The 26,245-nt window shown below is 37.3% G+C and overlaps 1 protein-coding gene across 3 annotated transcripts in view; it reads left to right on the forward strand.

Annotated features, from left to right (window-relative positions):
- The window catches only part of DISP1 (dispatched RND transporter family member 1), a 201,910-nt gene that overhangs the window by 104,263 nt on the left and 71,402 nt on the right, over positions 1–26,245 (forward strand). The window contains exon 1 of one of the 3 annotated variants that reach the window (XM_029227919.1): positions 15,975–16,541. The exons of the other annotated variants lie outside the window; for them this stretch is intronic. Coding sequence (XP_029083752.1) covers positions 16,487–16,541 — 55 coding nt within the window. The 5' untranslated portion in view covers positions 15,975–16,486. Of the gene's footprint in view, positions 1–15,974; positions 16,542–26,245 lie in introns of those variants that run through there. 3 annotated transcript variants of the gene reach the window in all.

Consider the following 26,245-nt stretch of genomic DNA (forward strand, 5'->3'; position numbering starts at 1 on the left):
TGGCGCTGATCCACAAATTCCTTTTATGTTTCTCCTCTACGGTTTTCTGATTCAGACGACAAAGAGAGCTAGCTAGGCAGTGGCAGATCTGAATAGTGAGTGCTGAGAGATCATCTGAGGCAGGAAGCAGAGCAACATCCTGAGGTTTATTAGGTAACACTCCAGATGATGGGAGTGGCTGCCACACCCGTTACTTTGCCCTTGTTTTGTACGCTATCAGATTCCGGCATTCATGCATTCACAAAATGTTTATTGGGTACTTACTATGTGCTTTAAACTACACTGAAAAAGTCAACAAAGCTCCCAAACTTATTTTCAGGCAAAGCTCCGCTGACTCTCAGAAGACACAGTTTAGATCTCTCTGGTAAATAATACCTGCATTTCTTACTTAAGGAGGATTAACTTAGTATCAGAGGCAACTGAGCACTAATGTGGTTGGCTGGGGGCCAGCTCTTTGAAGTTCCTTAACTTGCATAGACTAACCTTGTCAATTCCAAAGGTATAGGAAGCTGGAGTGTGCTTTGATGTCAGAACTGTTTTGAGAGACCATCTTCTGTTGCGTTTCCTTTGAAGCAGAGTGACTCAAGGCAATCTTTGCTTACACAGGGCCAATCATTTGACCTAGAAAGCTTAGAAAGAAAAATCCTTTGCCAAAAGGGAGTTGAAGATAGCTACAAGTGATTTGAAACATCATGTTTACTTAAAGTTTCCAGAGAGATCATTTGGAATTAATCTGGTTTACCTAAAGGCAGAGGATTAGTGTTCAAAATTATTCCTTATGGGAACTTACAGTTCGGTGTAATGCATCTCTCAGAATTCTCAGGCACCAGCATGTTTTAACTGCAGACATTTCTGAGAAGGGCCAGTTTATTGGTAAATGCACAACTATCCGTAAACACAAAGTGTGTAACTGAAATATTTTTAAAAACCAGCTAAAAAGGACTTTGAATGGGAAAAAAAAAATCACAGAAGCTGAAGGTCCAGTTTCAGAGATACCAAGTTATCAGGTTTCTCCCCTGATGTCAGGTTAATGGGAAATTCGAAACTGAAAGCTGCTGTGTGTTACCCTCTTACACCTTAAAATGTTGCTTGTTAAGACAGGCACATTTTTAAAATACCTGTTTGAATACCTGAAGTACAAGCCCTTATTTTCCTGCCTGCTTGTCATCCTTCTGATTGGCTGTTCTTCTGATCATAACCAGAGCATCTGGATATTTTTCAGGCAGTTGAGATTAAAAGAAACTTGTCAAAGTATTTTCTTCTCCATTACGCTGAAATTCATGGTTTAAAATACTTGTTAGTTTCAGGCATAATAGTTTCCTGAACTATTGAATAGATAATTATTTATAAATATCACATTGGTTTTGTTTTTAATATTTTCATTTTCAAAATATTGATGTCTTTGAGAATGGAAACAGAGCATTTGTCCTAATTTAGCAGGCTGGAATGGGGTTTGGAGGTCATAATAGCAGAGAAGTGACATTGCTGACCCGTTATCATTTGATTGTTTCAGTCACTAATCTGAGTTACTGATCCTGGGTTCAGATTGGGACCCTTCTGTGTCCTTGGCTACAAATCCCTAGAATATTGACTATGGGACTTTTAGGAGTTCACAGTTTTGGGTGGGTTTGCAAAGTGGATCTGCCTGAATAGTAGGAACAAGTTGGCATTTCATACCACTTGTTTCATTTAAGATCATTTTTAGATGGTTTGACTTTATAGAGTTACCGAAAATAGTCACATCATGGCCCTACTTGAGTTTCCCCCATTCACTTCTAAGTGATGGGTGTGCAATGGAGAGAAAGGCCCACTAGTAATTTTTAATTTTATACTAGCCAGTCATACTAGCCAATCATAATAAGCATCACATGTGAAATACAGGCTGACTACTACATGGATGTGAATGAGATGAAGCAAATCTCTACATGCAAATATATAAAATACATATTGAACAAACCATCTTTTAAAAAGTAAACATTTCAAGTTATTACATGTGTTGGACAAGCCAATCTTAAAAAGGAAAGAATTTTTAAAGCAAAATTTTCATTTTTTTATTGAATGAAAAGAATTAAAAGTTCTACTTTTAGTCAATTTTTTCTGGAGCAAGGGAATGCTGAGGGTGGGGCAGTATAAAAATGATGAAATTAGAATGTCCACAATAATGGGAGAGTATTTTATTTAATTTAAAGAATTAATTTTATTTATTTATTTATTTTTGGCTGCGTTGGGTCTTTGTTGCTGCGCGCGGGCTTTCTCTAGTTGCGGCGAGGAGGGGGGGCTACTCTTCATTGCGGTGCGCGGGCTTCTCATTGCGGTGGCTTCTCTTGTTGCCGAGCACGGGCTCTAGGCGCACGGACTTCAGTAGTTGTGGCGCATGGGCTTAATTGCTCTGCGGCATGTGGGATCTTCTTGGACCAGGGATCGAACCCCTATCCCCTGCATTGGCAGGCGGATTCTTAACCACTGCGCCACCAGGGAAGTCCTGGAGGGTCTATTTTAAATTTTGAGTTTTTAAGTGTTTTGGGGTTTTTTTTGTCTTTTTTTTAATTTTTGGCTGTGTTGGGTCTTTGTTTCTGTGCGAGGGCTTTCTCTAGTTGTGGCGAGCGGGGGCCACTCTTCATCGTGGTGCACGGGCCTCTCACTATCACGGCCTCTCTTGTTGTGGAGCCCAGGCTCCAGACGCGCAGGCTCAGTAGTTGTGGCTCACGGGCCTAGTTGCTCCGCGGCATGTGGGATCTTCCCAGACCAGGACTCAAACCCGTGTCCCCTGCATTAGCAGGCAGATTCTCAACCCCTGCGCCATCAGGGAAGCCCTAGTTTTTCAGTGTTTTTATCAGAATGTATTCTGATAACAAATTCTGCTGCACATTGAAGATAGCAGATAAACCAGAAAGTGTTCAAATAGTCCTTATTTTCTCTCACAAACTGGGTGAGAGTAACTAAATCTTTCTAAACGTCAACAATATTAACTTTTCTCAGAACTATGAAAATCTTAAGATTTCTTTTTATGTCATTTTATTAACTACCTTATCTTGAGTGACTGGTTTTGTTTAGTTTTTTGTGGGTTTTTTCTATTTGAAAGACCTTTTAGAAATTTCTTAGTTTATTTGGTTGTTTACTTCTTTTTAATCTTGAAACATCTAAGATAAATAATTTTTTCTAAGATTCTAATTATTTTAAAAATACATTTTATGTTTTGAGTAGCATATGTATTATATTTCTGATTATGGTGATTTTGGCAAAGGGTGTTGAGATCCTTTGTGAGGTCAAGAATTTTTAAGGTTAAGAATGAGAGAAGGAAAACCCTCAAAATCTAAGGAAGCTAGTATTAAATAAATTGATGTTTAATCCCTTGAAAGCCACGGTTTTGCTTGGTGTCCAGTTACCTTGTGCACCTTGTCTGTTGAACTGATTGATGATAGGTGAATCTGTTTTCCCCCCAATAAGTGCTTTTCTGCAATTCCTAAAGATTCCTGTTTAAAAGGCACTCTTTCAAGAGATTTTCAGATTAGAGGTGACAGAAAACAAACAGTAGCACTTGCGACACTATCTCTTGGCTTTTGTACACTGTTTTTGTTCCAAAATGTAGTTTTTAGTTGGTTTATCATTTTCCCCACGTGACTATTTTTCTTATAGTCATAGCCACATGTTATTCAGCTACATAAAATATATACGCTTTGGATCAAAGGCTACAAGAAACATAGAAAAAGGAAAATACCTACTATATTACAGACGTGGGATAACGGGTGAAAGTAATTTTTTAAAATGTCTTAATGGGGGCTTTCTTGGTAGTGCAGTGGTAAAGAATCCACCTGCCAATGCAGGGGACATGGATTCGAGCCCTCGTCTGGGAAGATCCCACATGCCGTGGAGCAACTAAGCCCGTGTGCCACAACTACTGAGCCAGTGCTCTAGAGCCCATGAGCCACAACTACTGAGCCTGCGTGCCACAACTACTGAAGCCCGCATGCCTAGAGCCCATGTGCCGCAACAAGAGAAGCCACCGCAATGAGAAGCCCACGCACCGCAACGAAGAGTAGCCCCCACTCGCCACAACTAGAGAAAGCCCGCGCGCAGCAACAAAGACCCAACGCAGCCAAAAATAAATAAATAACTTTATTTTTAAAAATGTCTTAATGTTGCTGGCATTACTTCAGCAATACATAGCATTCAAAGGAAGACAATTTTCATTTTTAACAATCTTGAAAAAACTTTTGAAAAGCCTTTTCCATTTTGCTGTTTTAGAAAAGAAACCTTAACGAAGAAAGTGATAAAACGTTTTGTATCTTCATTCCATGAATTTAAAACATTTTGAGATCAGTCATAGCTGAGACTTTTGAGAGCTTAGCCTTTTGAGTTCTTTTGTTGGCAAATATTCTTAAATATCAAATATCAACTGAAAAGCAGAGGTAAATTGATGAATAACATATTCTTACTGAAAAAGATTTCCTTTAGTATATGGAAGATTACAATCTCCAAACTTTTAATATTTTTAAGTTGCTGATAATAAAATGCCTATCGTTAGTAAATAGGCTCATTCATTCAACATACTATATAATTATTGAGTGCTTTCTATATGACCAACTTTCTATATGTTGAACACTGGAGATACAATCAATAGTGAGCAAAACAGTCATGGGTTCTCGTCTTGGAGTTTATTTATGCCTTAGTTCATTTAATAGATAGTTATTAAACACCAACCATGTACCCAGCACTGTTCTACAAACTGGGGTTTTGCTCTGCAGAGGGAGAAACAAGCCATAAATAAGAACATAAATAAATGATTATGATCATTTCAGGTGGGGATCAGTGCTTCAAAGACAGTAATGCAGGAAGAACTAAACATGTACCTGTGCTGATCTATTTTATAGACTAGAAGAGGAGATGAATATTAGTACAATTAGTCACGCTGACAAATCTGATAAATGCTATACGGAAAAGTAAAGAGTGCTGTGAGACCATGTAAGTGAGGGAGGGGGGACTAGTCCATTTTGAGGGAGTCAGGGAAGACTTTCTGGAGGAAGTGACATTTGAGCTAAGACCTGAACAATGACTAGGTGTGTTAGATTCCAAGGGCTGTCATAACAAGTGCCACAGACTAGGTGGCTTAAACAACAGAAACTTATTGCTTCACAGTTATGGAGACTAGAAGTCTGAGATCAAGGTGTCCATGGTTGGTTGTATCTGAGGGCTTTGAGGTCGTATCTGTCCCATGCCTCTGTCCTAGCTTCTGGTGATTTGCTGGCAGTCTTTAGTGTTCCTTGCTTTGTAGACACATCACCCTGATCTTTGCCTTCATCTTCACATGGCATTCTCCCTGTGTGCATGTCTGTGTCCAAACTTCCTTTTTCTATAAGGACACCAGTCGTATTGGAGGGTCCCACCGTACTCCAGTATGACCTCATCTTAACAAATTACTCTGCGTCATTTACCAATGAGGTCCCATTCTGAGGTACTGCGGGTTAGGACCTCAACATATGAATTCTGAGGGCACACAATTCAACCCATAACACTAGGAGTTAGCAAAGTGAGGCAGAGGGGAGGGGAAAACACTTTTTTTTTCAGGAAGAGAGAACAGCATCTGTGAAGGTCTTGTGCTAGAAAGAAGCATGGCTCATTCAAGGAATGAAGTGTAGCTGAGGCATGGAAACTTGAGAGCGAGAGTGGAGTGAGATGATTCCAGAAACATTTTGAAGGTAGAATAGATAGACAGGACCTCACAGCCAGCCAAATGTGGTATGAAGGAAAGAATAATCAAAGATAACTTCCTACAACTCTAGTCGTGTTGAGTTAAAGTGCTTTTGCCATTTCCAGGTAAAGATACCAAGTAGACAGAAATTTGTATCTGCAGGTCAGGAGAGAGGCTGAGGCTGCAGATAAGCATTTGGGAGTCAACTGCATTTAGGTCAAAGCTGGCTAAAATGACTCAGGAAGACTCTTTCTAGATGAGGGGACTGGGACTTAACTTAGAACCTTGAAAAGCACCTATATTTAAAGAGGAGGCCAGAACAAAAAGCCAACAAGAAGGCAAACAACAATATGCAATAATATTAATTTAAAAAAACCTGGATCGAATACTACTTAGAAAACCAAGTTAGGAGAGAGTTTTGAGAAAGAGGGACTAGTTATTAGCATCAAATACTACACAGAGGTCAAGCAGAATGAGACCTGAAAAGAGATCTCATTTGTCAATTTGAGGTCATTAGCAACCTGGTAAGACCAGACTCTGCAGCCTGGTGAAAGTAGAAACCAGGTTTTTGTGTGTTGAGGGGTAAAAAGCAAATGAGAAAGCGGAAGGAGTAAATATAGAAAATGTATTTATATGCTATATATTTATATACTTATACTATAAATAGTCAAATATGTTAAGAATTGGCAATGAAGGGAATGGGATAAGTAGGGGGGCACAAAGTTATAGAAGATGGTATGATCAAAAGCCAAGAGCAGAAAATCAAAGAGGGGTAGGAGGGGCTGGGGGGATAGGTAGGGAGATAAAGATACCTAAGAGAAATATTTCCACGTGGGATTTGCTTCCTTTTTTCCAGATTCCAAATGGTGGAGAAATCAGGAAAATGGGGAAAGTATAATGATGCTCCTGTAAGAATTAAAGTTTAGCTACCAAGGCAGAGATTGTGGATTCAGAGGAATCCATTGATATCAAGTCCAAAGCAAGAGCGGAAAAGACACACAGAGAGTCACGGGTTAAGATGAACGTTTCTGAGACCCTGGATAGGAGCACGTAGGAGAAGAGGATTCACAATCAGTCTTGCCTGTGGCTGTTGCCATGTATTAGTGTGCATCCCCTGCCCTGTCTACTGCTAATTGTTAGTCATTCTTGCAAACAAAATAAGTTTACTCACATAGTCCACTTTGTATGATTCCAGTGAGTGATGTCCCAAGAAATAACAAGTTTTGACAGCAAATAAGTTCTTAAATTGGTAATTTGGACATGTGCTTCTATGTTATATTATTAACCTGCTAGGAGACCCAAACCTTATGTAATTCCCATACTACCTAATAATGTTCAGAGGTTTCCAGTGTTTGGTGTTTGCCACAGGCTATGATTATTTGTAAATACTTTAATAGAACAAATGCAAAGAGATGTGAATGTGGCCACGTAGTACTCCAACATGAAATCAGAAACTGATCTATCATCTGAATTACCAAAGTACTGTTGACTTTAATGGCAAAACCAAAAACAGGGCAAGCAGGCAAAATAATCTCATTGTTCAAAAAAGAAGCGAGGGCTTCCCTGGTGGCGCAGTGGTTGAGAGTCCGCCTGCCGATGCAGGGGACACAGGTTTGTGCCCCGGTCCGGGAGGATCCCACATGCCGCGGAGGGGCTGGGCCCATGAGCCATGGCCGCTGAGCCTGCGCGTCCGGAGCCTGTGCACTGTCAGTGGGAGAGGCCACAACAGTGAGAGGCCCGCGTAATGAAAAAAAAAAAAAAAAAAGAAGTAAATTGTACATTATATCGTCTATTTTGAAATAAGGAGTCTAGAACCAGGGTAACTGCTGATGCATTCCCAGCAACCCTTCATAAAGAAATAGTAACTCACAGGTGGAAAAAAATGGCAAAAGTTTGATTTTCAGTATTCTTTAAAATGATCAGTTATTCTTAAGACAATAAGTATAAGCCAAGGTAATACTAAAATGTGTTGAATTAGTTTTGAGTTGATTGTTATTTACTACTTTAAAAGAACCAATTTACTACTTTAAAAGAACATTACTGATAGACAAATGGATCAGTGGGACAGAAAGGAATCTAGGTATAGACCCACGCATATTTGGCCAATTGATTCTTCAGCAAAGGTGCTAAGGTAATTCAGTGGAGAAAAATCAGTCTTTTCAATAGAAGATGCTTGGTTATCAAAAACTTACCAAAAAAATAAGTCATAGACCTAAATGTTGTAAAACCTAAAACCAAAAATTTTACAAGAAAACAGAAAATCTTTGTGGCCTTAGGTTAGGCAAAGATTTGTCTTGGTTCATTCAGGCTGCTGTAAAAAAACAAAACAAAACAAACAAACAAACAAACAAAAAAGCCCATAGATTGGGTAGCTTATAAACAACAGAAATGTAGTTCTCACAGTTCTGGTGGCTATAAGTCTGAGGTGAAGGTGTCAGCATGGTCACATGAGGGCCCTCTTCCAGGTTATAGACTTCTCTTGTATCCTCACATGGTGGGAAGGGCTTGGAATATCTCTGGAGCCCCTTTTATAAGGGCACTAATCCCATTCATAAGAGCTCTGCCCATATGACCTAATCACCTCCTAAGGGTCCCACCTCCTAATACCCTTACGTTGGGCATTAGGATTTAACCTACAAATTTTGGGAGGATACATTCAGACCACAGCAATTTCTTAGAACCAAAACAAGGCACTTTTCATAAGATTAAAAAAATATTTTGATAAATTGGATTTCAAGATAATTACAAATTTTTGCTCTTCAAAAGAAACCATTTTAAAAATGAATAAGCAAGATACAAAGTAGGACAAAACATTTGTGACACAGTGCCTGTAAAAGGATGTGTATGTAGAATACTTTAAAGAACTCTTACAACACAATAATAAGGCAAACAATTTTTTAAATGGACAAAGATGGAAAAAACACTTCAATTATTTAAAACCCACAATGAGATACTACTTACAACCACCAGAGTGGCTTAAATTAAAAAGACTTAGAATAACAAGTATTGGAGAGAAAGCAGAACAAATAGAACATTTCTCATGGGAGTGTAAAATGGCCTAACCACTTGCAAAACAGTTAGGCAGTTTTTAGTAAACATACATGTACCTTACGATGCAGCAATTCCATACCTTCATATTTCCCCTAAAGAAATGATGAACACATATGCCCACAAAAAGAGTTATTCATGAATGTTCGTATCAGCTTTATTCATGATAGACAAAAACTGGAAACAACCTAGATGTCTATCAGTAAGGGAATGGATAAATAAATTGCAATATAGTTATTCAGTGGAATACTCCTCGGCAATAAAAATGAACAGAAGACTGATTCATGCAACATTATGGATGAATCTCACAGACATATATTGAGTAAAAGAGACTTGGCAGAAAAGAGTATATAATATATGGTCCCGTTTACAACATTCTAGAACAGGCAAAAGTAATGTATGAGTACAGAAATTGGATCATTGGTAGCCTAGGGTGGGACACGCTGGGGAGATGGGCTATAATATGGTACAAGAAAACTTTCTGTGGTGGTGGAAATATCCTGTAGCTTGATTGGGTTTGTTGTTACATGGATGTATCTATCCATTTGTCAAAACTCATTGAACTGTATGCTTAAAATCTGTACATTTTGTTGTGTGTAAATTATATTTCAATAAAGTTTAAAAATAACATGATAGGGACTTCCCTGGGGGCGCAGTGGTTGAGAGCCCGCCTGCCGATGCAGGGGACACGGGTTTGTGCCCCGGTCTGGGAAGATCCCACATGCCGCGAAGTGGCTGGGCCCGTGAGCCATGGCCGCTGAGCCTGCGCGTCCGGAGCCTGTGCTTCGCAACGGGAGAGGTCACAACAGTGAGAGGCCCGCGTACCACACACACACACACAAAATAATAATAATAATAGCATGATAAAATTGTTTTTTAAATAATTAAAATATTGTTAGCATCTAGTTTTGTGTATTTTTGAAAAAGCGTTTGTCACTTAAATTTATGGGGAGTTGGTCTGTATTTCTAGGATGCTTTATTAAACTTTCTAGGAGGCAATTCAGTGATCCTGTCATGAATAATTTAATTTTGCACCTAGTAGTTTTAGTTAAATCCAGAAATAATGAGGTAGGCCCCATTCCCTTAAGGAAACGTTTCTTAACATCTGTAGCTTTTACTTTCATTTGAATGGTTTATATTTTTAAAATACATACCAGTTTTATTATATTTACTCTGCTGTATTTTCAGCGGCTAAAGTATTTGACGGTTTTAGTTAAACTACACATGCTTTAAAAACAAGAGTATGCCATTTTGGACTTACTTTCAAAAAAATTCTATATCTAATCTGAATCATAAGAATATATCTTTTTCAATCCAAGTCTTAAATCTTCAGAGTCAGTAGTGCATTTTTGCTGTCATTTTTTTTCTGCTTTGTGTCTTGATGTCCTGCAGATGAATTGTTGACATCTGATTTTCACTAGCCATGTTCTTTGAGAAAAAAACATAAGCTTTCTTATTTGTAAAGTTCTGGTCACTTTCTCAGGGATTGTAGCTTATAGTATATGGAAGAAATTTAACTGCAGGGACATAAACATTGTTTTGAATGGAAAAAGTCCACACTAGCTGATGTATTATAAAAGTTTAGGCCAGTATCAAAGTTTCTTTTTCAGAGGTGGTAAAGAGAATTATTTTTTTAAAGACTGAGGTCATACAGCAGGGGAAGAAACACAGTTCTTGAAGTTTCAACTTTGTTTTTAAAAATGTGGCATAGAGTGTTCTTTAAAGTGTAAAAGTGATTCTATTGAAAAACAAATGGAAAATTCTTAGATAATTCATAACTCTTGAAACCCTTCCTGCTGAATTTTTAGTTTAATGATAGCAATAATAATCTTTTTCAATTAAAAATGCCTCATGGTTTAAAACATTTTCAAATGCATCATCTCATATGACCCACACAGCAGAACAGCTCACTGCGGAAGGTACGGTTTCCATTTTCAATAGATAATGTGTGAGGTTGCATCAGGGTTTGGTTGTATTACATTACTTGCATTCCCTTACATCTATCTCTTATATATCTGAGCTCAGCTTTTGACTAGTTTAAATTAAATTATCTAGTTAGTGTACCTGGGCCCGGATCTGGTTTTTCTAAGCACACACCTAATATTGAGTTAGTTTAACTTTTGTGTTGTTTAATCTTTAACGTTTCTGGAGAAAAGATTTAAATGCCTTTTTAGAAAATAAATTGTAAATACCTTTTTAAGCATCTTCTATATAAAATAACACTTTGTATGAATATAGCCTTTTTCAGTTCATTCCTACAGTAAAGCCATGAGAGCCAAAGTTCACAAAAATTATGTTTAAAAACACATCTTTCCATGTCATTGTGCTGTCTCCCAAAATTTTCAACCTGCTGATTTTAGGGGAGAAATCAACAAAATAGAGTCTCAGATTCTAATGCTAAGAGGAAATTTAAAACAGTTTTAAGGTTATTTGCTTTCAGTATCTGCCTGAGAAAGTTAGAATGTCTTCTAAACTGATAAATTATCATGTGTGATTTCCAAGTTGGTGAAATGGTTAATAGTAATTAAATAAATGGTTGAGAGTAATTATGAGCATTGAATGCCAACTTTTACGTGGACCGAGTATGCAAAATAAAATCTCCATTTTAATTATGTGTTCATTGCAAAGGGTGAGGACCTTATTTTATATTGTCTGGCTTGAAGGAATGAGATTATTTAACTAAAGCAAGAGGAAACTTAATGTTAAGTACTATATATAGCTGTCTGTTGCCTTAATAAAAATTTTCAAAAAACAGTGGTTTGTTTTTAACACCCTCAAAGGTTTCTGATTTCAAGAGTTCAAATAATTTTATTATAAAGTTTAATTAAAAAGTATAATATGTGCCGTGTAATTAGGTAAATTAGTAAGATTAATTAAAATAAGTAAAATCCAATGTAGTTTAGTTCCTAAAATCCTCATAGGATTCATGCATTGGATAGTGTACATTTCCTTATTAACATTAATCCTGAGAATTGAGACTGATAGTACAATGGTTAAGAGTTTAGGCTCTGGATTCAAACTGCCTAGGTTTGGTGATCAGTTCTGCCACTTTTTCATCAAATAACTTGGGACAATTTTTGTAAGCCTTAGTTTTCTCATTGATAAAATGAGGTTAATCATAGTACTTGACTCTACAGGTAAGAATGAGGATTAAATGAGATAATATATGTGAAACATTTATGTCATACATACAAATTTACATGATACAGTTAATTTGGATTATTATCTATATCAGTAGTTGAGATACATAAAAAAGAAAATCCAGTTGATGAGCGGTTTTGACTTTACTACACACTTAATTTGTTGATTTTCAGTACTTCTGTTTTCTTTGTTCTGTTGGAGATCCTATGGAGTAATGGATTAGTCAGAATGTGGGAAAGTAGTGACCCTCAACAAATTTGCAAACTGGGTGATATATAACTAGATAATCTGAAAGACTGAACCTTGCTTGTAGTTAAGCTTTAAATGAAAATAGCAACAACCAAAATAACCCAGAACCTACTTTTTAAAAAAACAAACTTTTTTCTAGAGCAATTTTAATTAACAGCAAAGTTGAGAGGAAGGCACAGGGATTTACCATATACCCCCTTCCCCCCCCACATGCTTAGCTTCCTCCACTATCAGTATCCCCCCACCAGCGTGGTACCTTTGTTACAATTGATGGACCTACACTGACATATCATAATCACCTTAAGTCCAGAGTTTACATTACAGTTCACTCTTGGTGTTGTACATTCTGTGGGTTTGGGCAAATGTATAATGACATGTATTCATCATTATAGTATTATACGGAGTATTTTCCCTGCCCTAAAAAACTCTGTGCTCTGTCTATTCAGAGAATTGCTTGACAGTGTTCTTTAGTAGGTGAAAGGGAATGGAATCTAATACATAAGTGTAGGGGTTAGCCTTAGAAATGAGAACAGTTTATCTCAAGAAACAGGCAAGATGGCAGAAAACGAATTTGTGTACACGTGCTGGTAGGTGAGTAGCTGTGATGGTTTGCAGTTGTGGAAGGTATCTTCTGATTGCTTGTGTAGTGAAATAGATACCCAGGTCACGAGCCCAACGTGAAGATAGAGAAGGATTTGTCAGAGGGTTGAAGAGCCAAGAAAAAGTATGAAGTAGTCATCTATAAGAAAAAGAGAAAGTATTAATAGTGACTAGAGACGAAATATAGGTTTCGTACCAAGAATGAAAATTATGATTGACCCCAGACTTCTTAACAGATGCCAGAAGGCTGTGGAAAAGTATCTTCAAAGTACTGAGGGAAATAACTTACGAGTAAAAGTGAAAAGAAGGTATTTTGGAACTGCAGAGACTGAGGATGTATACTATTCATAGATTTTTGCCAAAAGAGCTGCAAAAGCATATGCTTCAGCTAGAAAGAAAGTGAACCCAGATGGAAAGCATGAGATGCAAGAATCACTATAAGCAAAGAAATGGGTGAATATTTTGGTATGTCTAAGTAAGCATTAATTGTAAAAAGTAAGTTTTAAAATGTAAAGTTGTATATTTAAATATATCTACTCATATAATAATGTGAAGAATTTGGAACATAGGTTTTCTTATATCAGGTTGGCGTTAAGTTGTGTTTTTCCCTTTAGAATGAGTGAGAAAACAAAAAACTCTGTAAGCTGGTTTTGAAGAGCTCGTGTTATTTAGACTGCCTTTGTGATCACTGTTTAGAAACCTGAGGTGTAGTGTGACCTTAATCTACACTATGTAAAATTAGAAAGTGCCAGGCATATTTGACATTACCTTTGACATTACCATACTGATCGTTAGTACTCTAAATCCTTGATTTATCAGATACCAAAGACATCCCCAGGCTCTGAGAAGGTTGCTCAGACGCTAGGGAAGAGATCTATTCTTCTGTTTTTGTTTTACTTTTCGTTTTAGATATATTTTATTGAAGCATAGTTGATTTACAATGTTGTGTTAATTTCTGCTGTACAGAAAAGTGATTCAGTTTCATACGCACACACACACACACACACACATTCCTTTTTGTATTCTTTTTCACTATGGTTTATCACAGGATTTTGAATATAGTTCCCTGTGCTATACAGTATACAGTAGGACCTTTTTGTTTATCCATTCTATGTATAATAGTTTGCATCTACTAATCCCATACCCCAAGTCCATCCCTCCCTTACCCTCCAACCCCCTTGGCAACCACAAGTCTGTTCTTTATGTCTGTGAGTCTGTTTCTGTTTCGTAGATAAGTTCATTTGTGTCATATTTTAGATTCTACATATAAGTGATATCATATGATATTTGTCTTTAGAAGACTTACTTTGGAATATTCCCTCAGAAGGAGACAGAGTGAATAAATATCAAATTAGTGCTTAAATATATTTTTAAATTTCCTAGTTTGCTTCAGAATTTGTGTTCAGATCAAATAAAACCTAGCATATATGCTGTGTACTCCTGCAATTCAGATTCCTTTTATGGAAAAGGAATGTAGTCTGCTTATTCCTTTCCCTAATCAGGGAGGATGAAGCTAATAGTTGTTGGACCACAGCTGAAAAATATTCTCATGTCCTTTATGTAAAGGCTTAGACACCTTTAGAAATTACTTGAAACATGGAAGGTGTTTGACTACCTGCCAATGTGAGGTTTTTCATCTATTTTATTTTTCCAAAACTAAAAAGTAATCTCCAAAATATATTTATGGGAGCTTCCTAAGCCTCTGCTCTTAAGTGATCATTCAGCCTTTGGTCTATTACATCATGATGTCATTACTGAGCCATTTGTTCTCACCTATACCAAAGATGTTATTTGTATACTAACATATTTCTAGACTTTTTCATTATCAATTAACACTAGCATTCTTGATGTTCAAAAGAGACTAAAAGTTCATTTCTGACATCTTTTCTCTTAGTATGATACTTTATATTAAATTTAGAAAGGGTAATTTATCTTTAGTTTATTCAGGGGCTCATGTCCTAATAAAGTGATTTCTACTTATTTGATTATATTATTGGAATATTTTATTTACCTTATTAAACTATATTTTACTGTGTTACTAGAAAAATATAAAGTATACTCATGCTGCAAGTGATGTTTGCCGGTAAATGCAAATCCTAATTTATTTTGAGGCTGATCTTATTTACTTTTCAGATGAGGATTTTATTGTTAATATTTATAAAATAAAAAAGAAATTAAATAGCTGCCATAAACCCTTTTAGGAGCAAGTTGGAGCACAAAAAATGCAAAAATAAGATGGATTATGACATATTAAGTGTTCTGTTGGGTTAACATTTTATTTTACTGGTAGTTAAATAATTTAAGAAAAATTTCTTCCCTTCAGTGTTAATTCCAAATCAGGCTAGTATGAAATACATATTAGTAATGCTCAGAATGGAAAATATACACCTGTGGTAGAAGAATATGTCATGGTAAATATGTTTATACAGCTGTGTGATAACGTTAGTTATTACAGAGTACATTTACAGAATCATGTTACGAAACTCATTTTCAAACATCCATTAACTTTTGCATAGAAATAGCTAATTAAAGAATAACTTCATTTTTCAAATGCAGACTGTACAAACAGTATATAGCATCACTGTCACTAACTGAAAACTCTGAATGCATAAATTTGATAATAAGTATATGTTGGCTAATTTCTGAGGAATTATAGACTTCTTGTAAGACTATTTCTTATTTATAATTTATGCTTTCATAGAATATAACTTATTCTTAGTATCAGACTGAATTTCCATTAAACTTTATTGCACTTACATGGACTCTTCTGTCATGCTTTAATAGAATTATAACATGATTTAATTGGGTCTATGTGAAAGCTTCTTTTAGCATTAGTAATTCCATTTATTCCATAGGGTTATTAGTTTTAGATAACTTGTATGGCTTCATTCAGATTTGTACTAGAATATGAATAAATATTGTTTAAAAATTAAGTAAGCATGAGTAAAAGCAAATTTTAAAATGTACTCATAGGGGCTTCCCTGGTGGCGCAGTGGTTGAGAGTCCGCCTGCCGATGCAGGGGACACGGGTTCGTGCCCCGGTCTGGGAGGATCCCACATGCCGCGGAGCGGCTGGGCCCGTGAGCCATGGCCGCTGAGCCTGCGCATCCGGAGCTTGTGCTCCGCAACGGGAGAGGCCACAACAATGAGAGGCCCGCGTACCGCAAAACAAACAAACAAACAAACAAAAACCTCTCATTAAAAAATGAGCCTGCAAACCTAATTGCCAAAAGAACATGTTTAAAAAAACTCCCCTACCTGCCAAAAAAAAAAAAAAAAAAGTAGAACATGAATTCACTACTATGTAACTTTGACCAAGGTTGTAAAATAAGTATATTTGGGATGTTCAAAGAGCAGAGGAGATAGGTTTACAGTTAAACCTATTTTTCACTTTGTTCATAGTTGATCTTTAGACTGAATAAATGCTGGTTAGGTATTAGTATAAAGTAAGGATATCATAGTATTGGAGAATATCTTCTCTAAACCAAAGCCTCTTGCTGTTTGCGATTTGAATTGTCTAGGAGACAAAGGTATCTTTGCAACAAGGGGACTGGGAGAATGGATTTACTTTGTTTCAAGTGTAAGTCTGTGTAGAGCAAAGTTAAGAAACTCTTAAAAGGAAGGGTGCCAATATCCCGTGCCTTTTAATTTCTTTTGCAGGTGGAAGAGATCATTTTACTGAGGGAGTGGGGTTGTGGGAGCCATCTCAAGAAGTAGCAAGGAGTGGGTGCATGCTGGCAGGCAGCAACCAGCACTCGTATGACCCTTGTCCGTAGGCCAGAGGAGGCTGACTCCTGTTTCTGGAAGTCCAGTGGTCAGTTATTTTTCATAAACTCTTACTAATGTGCTTTAATCAAGTACCTGTGTGTACAGCATTATAATGAATGATATGGGGTTCTAAGAAAAAAATCAGTTGGAATTTCAAGAAGAACCCCAGTGTGCAAGAGTGCTTAGTCATACCTTTGCAGTAACTGTAGATACGTGTAATGTTGCAGTTTTCTTCATTTGTTTCTTTTCTCCTACTAAATTGTTTTAAAAGCCCAGATTACTACTCTGTGTTAGATTACAGCATAAAACACCTAATTTTTCTTCCACCTTATCTATTTTCAGTGTTATATTTTGTCCTCTCCCCTCAGTTTCCTATTTCCCCCTCAGACTGCCTCAGTTTCTGCTTGCTTCTTTTCTTCCCCATTATTTGATGTGTGTGTCTTAAATTTATCACACTGATACTCCGGCTGTTTTCCATTTCCCATGTTCCTTTTACCATCTGCCTTCTGTTGCCCCTCTCCTTACTCTCTCCTCTTCTATCCCTATTGGCTTTAGTTTCCTCATATGTTGAACTCTTTTTCTACAAGGGATTTCTTAATTATAGGGGGTTGACTCATGTATTAATCAAATTGTTCCTTTTAACTTTAATTTATTCTCAGAGATCATTAGGCAGCAGAAAATAAAAGGTAACCACACTATATTCATAAGCTTCAGTAAACTTTTGTTGAACTTATTTGGTTATTTGAGGTTTCACTAAAGAATGTGAACTAGAAAAATAGCAGTGTGATAGGGAAGTGCTTTCAAGTCTGAGTATTGACATATGACGTAGTGGGAGCAAGAATGAAGTATAGCTGCCATATGCAGTGATGTGATCTTGGAATATGAGGCAATGTGCAGGACTCTCAACCCACAGGACCAGATTTTTATAGCAGGAATGCGAAAAGCAAAAACAAAACTGTAATTTAAAAAACTTCGAACTATACATCAGCGTTTTAGAATTAAATAAAAAATAGTGACTGGAACGTAGTACATTAAGATTTATTCCGACGTTGTAAAAAGTATTGCCCCCCCCACCTTTCTCCTTGGTTCTTGGTCACTTGTATTCTCCTAAAAAATGTAGCTGTGAAATGGCTAGAAGTGAAATATAAAATTAAGACTGAATCATTTTATAAAATATGAAAGAATTAAGCAAATAAATTGATGGATTAAATTTATTTTTCATGGATCAGATAATTTGCTTTCACATATTAAAATATTAGCTTGTATATTTCCAAAAAGAGTGGAGATGTTACTGTTAGACCCATATTATCCAAAATATGAACTTCCACGTTAGAGAGTTTATTTGAAAAATAAGTTGGTTTACAGCATATTAAAACTACTTGAACTATATTCCTTTATGTGCTTAGCCCAAGATTTTACCCGAGATAGTCTTCCTTTTCCTATTTTCCTCTCCTTTTATTAAAAAATATTTTGTCTTGAAAAAAGTCGCAAGATGTTAGCATTAAACATTTAGTAAAAGAGTAGATAGGAATATAAAAATGAAATAGGAATCTCTTCTTAGCATTCGTCTTTGAGATAACTTTTATGAAATTTGGGATTCAGACACTCCTTGTTTCTGTATAATTGGTACACTCCAGAGCCAAGTAGGGATAACTTATTTTATTCCCCGGTTTGTACTTAAAAGTGAGAGTATTTTATTTAAAAAAAAAAAAAGATTCTAAACAAAAAATAAGTATGGTCTGCTTGTATAACTAATACTGTTATATGTTTCTCTTACCCACGCCACTATACTCTGATGCCAGGTGATCCAAAGGAAATCATTAAAATCTTCGGGCTGTTATAAAATCCCTTGCTTCTCTATTTGAAGTTAGTTTTGATCAAAGGGACAGGAATTTAATTTTTTAAAAGGAACTGTTTAAAAAATAAAAACTCTTTTAGGGAGACTTGTGCAAACCCACAATTGAACCTTCCAAGTATACTAGTACCAGAATCCAGAAATAAATGTGTGTTACTATATACATACTTAATTGACTTTCAAAATATATTATACCAATGGGATATTAGTTTTATGCTTTGAAGTTGGGATCAGAAAAAAAAATTTTTTCTTGTGACACGGTGAGGCCTGTACATTATTACTAATTTGGATTCAAATTTTCTTTGCACCAGTTCAAGGGGCTTTGCCCTCAGAGACAAGATGACATGGACACCAGGACCTTACCTCCTTTTTTCAATCTTCTCACCTCCCCAATTTTTTCACTTACCCTCTTGAAAAGGATACAGAGTTATTTATCACTGTGAGAATAAGCACTGTCAATACTGTCCCCCTCTTAGGAGATATAATGAGAGATCTTGTAAAATTTAGGCTTCGACGATGTCAAAAAGGGTAATGAAGTTAAGATCACAGTAGCAGAGACTGAGTATCTATCTCTCATATACTCCTGGCTTTATAAAATCTGAGTTCAGCTGTAGCTGTCCTGGACACTGTGTTTGGGTACCAGTTGTCAGTGTGTATCAACAGTAGCCATCATTGCAAATATAATCCAAGACTAAGAAAAGCAGTTATTTCTAAAAGTTAGGTTTCTTTGATCTAAGTAAATGGTACATTTATGCAAGATTAGGGATCATTTTAGAGATTTGTGACAGTTCTACTTGTTTCTATATAGGGCATCTGAGCTGGATCCTTGATGCTGGGTTTGACTTCTTGCAAAGCCAGCAGGGTGTGGATGCATATTACTAAGGCATTCCACTTGGCAGAGAAAGGAATGAACGCTGCATTGCCTAATATCCCATAGGGATGGCAAGGGGGAGTGCATTATGTTCCTTCGCTGTGACTGAGGGCTGTGATGATGGTGTACTATGTAAGGGAATGTGGCTTGAAGATATTAAGTAGAGCACATACTTAGGAATTCTTCGTCGTTGACTGAGATATCCAGGAAAGCAAAGACTATTGGGTGACAAAGCAAGGCAGACGCCTTAATTTAGGAATAAAACAAAGAACTAACTAGTTCTAGTTCTTCAACCCCTCAATCTTTTCATCCTTCATTCTCCTTTAGTATAAGACACTTTCAGTGATAGATCTTTGTGAAGTCTAAATACTGGATAATAACATTGTGATAAGTATCTCTTCTCTGTTTCTTTTTAAGACAGAGGTTGTGTGTGTGGATGATACAATGACCTGCTTAATAAATAAAGTACTTTCTTGATGCCAGTAATCGTGTAAGCTTATTTTGTTGTTGTTGCTTTGTATTCAGAGTAACGGAATTCCCATCTCCTTTGGTGTTTCTTTGCAAAGGCAGTGCTTGAACCAGTGCTTGTTACATATTTATTGTGGTAATTTTCAATATACAATTGGGTTGTGAGTTTTGTTATAAAGGAATAAAAATGTTTAAATTCACTTTAAGTATTTTCTCCCCACATTTTTGTCAAAAGTCTTGTGGTCTTAGGTTATTTTAGTGCCTGGAACAGGTTAACAAAGAAAGTTGTGGAATTTTCTTCTCTAAAGATGTTTAAGGTTAAGGACGCCTCAACTGGCTGCTGCAGGTTTTATCTAGCCCCAGTTATAGTATCTTGAGCCTTTTGGGGATGCCAGAATCTAGTAGTACAGGGGTCCCCAAGCCCCGGGCATGGACTGGTACTGGTCCGTGGCCTGTTGGGAACCGGGCCGCACGGCAGGAGGTGAGTGGCAGGCCAGCAAGCAAAGCTTCATCTGTATTTACAGCCGCTCCCTATTGCTTGCATTACCGCCTGAGCTCCGCCTCCTGTCAGATCAGTGGCGGCGTTAGATTCTGATAGGAGCACGAACCCTGCTGTGAACTGTGCATGTGAGGGATCTAGGTTGCACGCTCCTTATGAGAATCTAATGCCTGATGATCCGAGGTGGAGCTGAGGCGGTGATGCCAGCGCTGGGGAGCGGCTGCAAATACAGATCATCATTAGCAGAGAGGTTTGACTGCACAGAGACCATAATAAATTAGTTGATTGCAGACTGATATCAAAACCCTATCAGTGAGTGGCAAGTGACAATTAAGCTGCATCTGGTGGCAGGCTTTATAGTGGGAAGTGAGTTGATGTACTTCAACTGTACAGCTGCATCTGGTGGCAGGCTTAAAGTCAGAATCTGACACTTATTTTAGTCCGTGCGTGGCCCGCCCATTATTTGATTTACCACTTCTGTCCGCGCCTCTTTCCTGCACTGTACACTTGTCTCAGTCACAGTTTTGGGAAGCCCACAAGCTAACCCTAGACAAAATGAGTGAAAAACAAACGTCACGGGAGAGCTTTTTTGCAAAGGGGGAAAGACAGCAGAAGACTCTACGACTGCCCACCAAAAGAAAGCTGTACTTAAAAGAAAATACCAAGAGTCCTACTTAAATTGCACATTCATTGCAACAGGTGATTCACATTCTCCAAGCCCGCTTTGTATAATATGTGGCGACTGGCTATCCAACAAAGCCGTGAAAACTTCAAAACTGCTTTGCCACATGAAGACCAATCACCCTGCATTAAAACACAAGCTTTTGGAGTTTTTCAAAAGAAAAATTGTGAACACGAAGACAGAAGCAATTACTGAAGGCCACCACTTCATCAAATATGTCTGCACTGAAAGCATCATTCTTAGTGGCTAACCGCATTGCTAAAGCTAAGAAGCCCTTTACTATGGGTGAAGAGTCGATCCTGCCTGCTGCTAGGGACTTCTGTTGTGAACTTTTAGGAGAGGCTGCAGTTCAAAAGGTGGCATGTGTTCCTCTTTTGGCTAGCACCATAACTAGACGACTTGGTGAAATAGCAAAGAATATTGAGGCACAATTGTTAGAGAGGATTAATGAGTCACTGTGGTATGCAATCCAGGTTGACAAGTCTACCGATGTTGACAACAAGGCAACAATGCTTGTTTTTGTGCGATATATTTTTCAGGAGGATATGCATGCAGATATGTTATGTGCACTTTTGTTGCCAACCAACACCACAGCTGCAGAACTATTCAAGCCTTTGAATGATTACATATCAGGAAAACTGAATTGGTCATTTTGTGTCAGTATATGCACGGACTGAGCGGCTGCCATGACTGGACGGTTTTCTGGTTTCATTACTCGGGTCTAAGAGGTCGCTTCTGAATGTGAGTCGACGCACTGGGTCATCCATAGAGAAATGCTGGCTAGCCGAAAAATGTCACCTGAACCTAACAACGTTTTGCAGGATGTGATTAAAATTATCATCCACGTTAAAGTATACACCCTTAACTCACGTCTGTTCGCACAGCTCTGTGAGGAGATGGACGCAGAGAACCCGTGTCTTCTCTTATACACAGAAGTGAGATGGCTTCTAAAGGGAGATCACTGGCCAGAGTTTCTGAGTTACGAGAGCTGCTCTAGAGATTTCTTTTAGAAAAACAGTCACCACTGGCGGCACAATTCAGTGACACAGAATGGATCGCAAAACTTGCTTCCTTGTGTGACGTATTCAACCTGCTCAAGGAACTCAATCTGTCACTTCATGGGAGAACAACTGTGTTCAAGTAGGCAGATAAAGTGACTGCATTCGAAGCCGAACTGGAATTATGGGGGCGACAATTTAACATTGGGAGTTTTGACATGTTTCAAGCATTAGCAGAGATTTTGAAAGAGACTGAGCCAGGGCCTTCTTTCTCCCAGCTGGTGCATGGTCACCTATCTCAGCTTTCAGAAGAGTTTGAGCATTACTTCTCAACCACAAAAGACCCCCGAACTGGGAAGGAATGGATCCATGACCCATTTGTGAATAAGCCAGGTGAATCGACTTTGTCCGTGCTAGAAGAGGATCAACTGCTTGTGATCGCAAATGACGGTGGCCTTAAAAATTATGTTTGAGACAACCTCATATCTCCATACGTCCTGGATTAAAGTCAAGGTGGAATATCCTGAGATTGACACAAAAGCACTGGAAAGCCTGCTTCCATTTCCAACATCCTATCTTTGTGAAGCAGGGTTTTCTGCAGTGACAGCAACGAAAACAAGATTACAGAGTAGACTGAACCTAAGCAACACACTTTGGGTATCACTGTCTCCCATCACCCCCAGATGGGACCATCTAGTTGCAGGAAAACAGGCTCAGGGCTCCCACTGATTCTGCATTATGGTGAGTTGTATAATTATTTCATCATATATTACAATGTAATAATAATAGAAATAAAGTGCACAATAAATGTAATGTGCTTGAATCATCCTGAAACCATGCCCCACAACCCTGCATCTGTGGAAAAACTGTCTTCCACAAAACCAGTGCCTGGTGCCAAAAAGGTTGGGGACAGCTGTAGTAGTACATGTCACAGCACACCCATGGTGGCTTGGTATAGGCATCAGACATCTTCCCTGTTGTATCCACCCTTCCCAACACTGGAGCTGGAGCATTTACCAGTACATACCCAGGAGGTCCATTCTGGCTGGCAGCCCAGAAAGGTCTACCATTCAGGTATGGTAATGACCACCAGAGCTTGCTTAGACTTTCAGCATTGGGGGTTTGCAAAGAATGTGCCAAAGATGCCTTCTTCCTGAGGACCACAAATCGTTGTGATGATTTTTGTTTCAATGTTCTTGACGTGGCATTTGTCATGCTATTAAGTTAATATGTTAAATATGTTAAGATAACCTTTTACTAGGATAGAAACAGAGGGAATATTTCCTAACCCATTCTATGAGGCAAGCAGCAGTCTAATACCAAAACCAGACAAAGAATTACAAAAAGAAAACTACAGACCAATATCTCTTAACATAGATGGAAAAAGAACTCAACAAATTATTAGCAAATTAAATCCAATAATGTATGAAGAGAATTACAGTTGACCCTTGAACAACATGGGGATCAGGAGCCCCAACTCCCTGTGCAGCTGAGAATCCATGTCTGACTTTTGACTTCCTCCAAACTTAACTACCGTTAAGCCTACTGTTTACTGGGAAGCCTTACTGATAACATAAAATGTCAATTAACACTTATTTTGTATGTAGTTTGTGCTATATACATATTCTTACAATAAAGTAAGCTAGAGAAAAGAAAATGTCATTAAGAAAAATCATAAGGAAAAGAAAATACGTTTTAAGTGCGGTACTGTATTTATTGATACTGAGAGTTTGCATTGTCTGTTTACAGGATGAATTATCTGTCAGTACTTACACCAATATTTTCTTATGTGATACAAAACACTGTAGATGTTATACATGTTACTAACACTAGACATGAAAAATAAAAGATAATGTGGAAAAAAAGATAACCTTTACTGTCCATAGTAACTAATCCTAGGTTCTAATGCACCCCATTTATAAATGTATTCTTTTAGCCAGGCCTATATTTTGAGTCTGACAGCACTGCCATGTTGGGATATTTTAGTCTTCTAGTATATATCTCATATTCTTATGTTCTGATAGAAATAAATATCCTTACTCCTTTCCCATTTGTTACTGCATTATTTCTTATCTTTTTACAGCCATCTCACAGAATTTTATTTCATATAAACATATGAAATATGTAGCCAGACATAGCATGAGTTTCATAATTTTGAACTGCTTGAACTTCTGAATAACTAATGAGTGTGTTTTCAACATATAAAATAACTCCCGCCATTTTTATGAAATATCTAACTCTAATAAACGTCTTCAGTCTTAGAGTTCGGGTAGTTTAAGGTTCTTTCCTTGCCAAACATAATATTACCACATGTTATAAAAAGTATACAGAAATAAAATAGGATTAGAATTTTCATTTACTTTCATCCAGACAACTTCATTTTATATCAGAGAATGTGATGTGTCATAGTGTTACTTAATCTAAGCCTTTAGCAGTGACGACAGGTGTTTGTACGCAAGTGACACATATATTTTCCTATAAAGTCTGACTTTTGGAAAATTAACTTGCATGTATTTTTATTTCATGACGTAAGTAAAGTAAGTGTAACTTTCTCCATAAATATTAGAAGTCTAACTTACAGAAAATTTCAATTTATTGGTCAAAATCCTTCTTAACATATGCTGTAATACCACATTCATTTAGATTCATTTAAGGTTTGGTAACAATGCAACTGAAACCACTAAAATAATGTTCTAATTAGATTAGAGTTAAGACACCCTAGTCTTCATTCTAGTATATTTCATGCTAGGAGCATCTATTGTAAAAGTAAAAAATCTTACTTTGAAATCCTATACTGCAAACCAAAAATATTTTGGAACCTCTCCAGAGCCCATGGCTGCACTGTGCTTTGCTTTTAAATCATCGTGTGTCACCAGATTATATTCTTAGATGATCTATAGTCTAGTTATTTTGTTATGGCTGAAATGATCCAGCTTGTTTTTGATATAAAACTATCAAATCTGAGCCTCCTCTCCTCCTCTAAAATATAAAACATTCTTCATGCTTTGTGTGGGAGAAAGGCTCTCGTGCAGCATGCTGTTTACGCTGCTCATGTCAAGACAAGATGTTCACCAGAATACCAACGTGAAACCTATAATAAACTAACTTGCTTGAGTTATTTTTCACATGTAAAAAGTTCTTTTTAGTAGCAATTTTTTTGTTAGGTCAGGAGCGCTGAAATCTTTGCCTGTTGTTTTGTATTGCATAGTAAGATTTTTTTCCTTCACAAAAAAAAGACTACTTTTTCTCTGAACGTTACTAACCTCTGTGCTTTTTGCTTAAAATATATATCCCAACTTCTGATCTTCATTAAAATTTTTGGTAGTGATAAGTGAATTTCATTCTGGATGACCAAGATGCTTTCTGGATTATTGAAAAAATACACATGGTTTCCTAGTTTTTAATCAAACCAAGCAAAGGATGTAATGAATAAAAATTAAGATTTCCCAGATTCACTTGTTTACAAGGCATTTTATCACAGAAATCATATTTGCTACAATAAGATCAATTGGCAATTAAACAGAAAGTCTATTGTCTATTAAAGTGAATGGCTCACTGTGGGGAAAAACTCATTTAATTTCGTTGCTTAAAAATATTTTTGCTCATGCCAAGGAAAATCCTACCTTAGAAACAAAACAAAAGAAATTTTAAAAACTCCCCAGGAATAAGCTTGCATATTAGTTTCTGGAGTGACGTCTACTGGTTTGGAGAAAAGGGTGAAAAGCCAATTACTGACATCTCTTAGTATTCTGCAGAAATTTAATATTCAGAATTTAAAAGCAGAGAAAAGGGACTTACCTGGTGGTCCAGTGGTAAAGAATCCACCTTCCAGTGCAGGGGATGTGGGTTCCATCCCTGGTCAGGGAACTAAGATCCCACATGCTGTGGGGCAACTAAGCCCACGTGACACAGCTACTGAGCTCGCGCGCCTCAGCTGGAGCCTGCACGCCACGAACTACAGAGGCCATGCGCCCTGGAGCCAGTGCGCCACAACTAGAGAGAGAAAGCCCATGCCCCACAACTAGAGAGCCTGCAACGAAGATCCTGTGTGCCGCAGCTAAGACCTGACACAGCCAAAAATAAACAAATAAATAAATAATAAATTTTAAAAAATAAAAGCAGAGAAAAGTGCAACATATTGCAGTCATACTTAAAATATATTGAATCTTGGCTGTTGTTTCTCTCCTACAACCATAGTGGAAATGGTCCTTAGGGCCCACTTAAATCAGCAGGAAAATAGGATTTTGTGTATTGAATTTTATTTTGCAGACTACATTCCAAAACTACATTTATTCTGTTTAATAAAGGGTATAGGTAATAGTAACAAATTGTATAAAATCATTTTTTCAGTAAGTATTTGTCAAGTACCTACCAGGT

The sequence above is a fragment of the Monodon monoceros genome, unplaced genomic scaffold (assembly GCF_005190385.1).
Source record: "Monodon monoceros isolate NGI ecotype Baffin Bay Population unplaced genomic scaffold, NGI_Narwhal_1 Super_Scaffold_18, whole genome shotgun sequence".
NCBI classification, from domain to species: Eukaryota; Metazoa; Chordata; class Mammalia; order Artiodactyla; family Monodontidae; genus Monodon; species Monodon monoceros.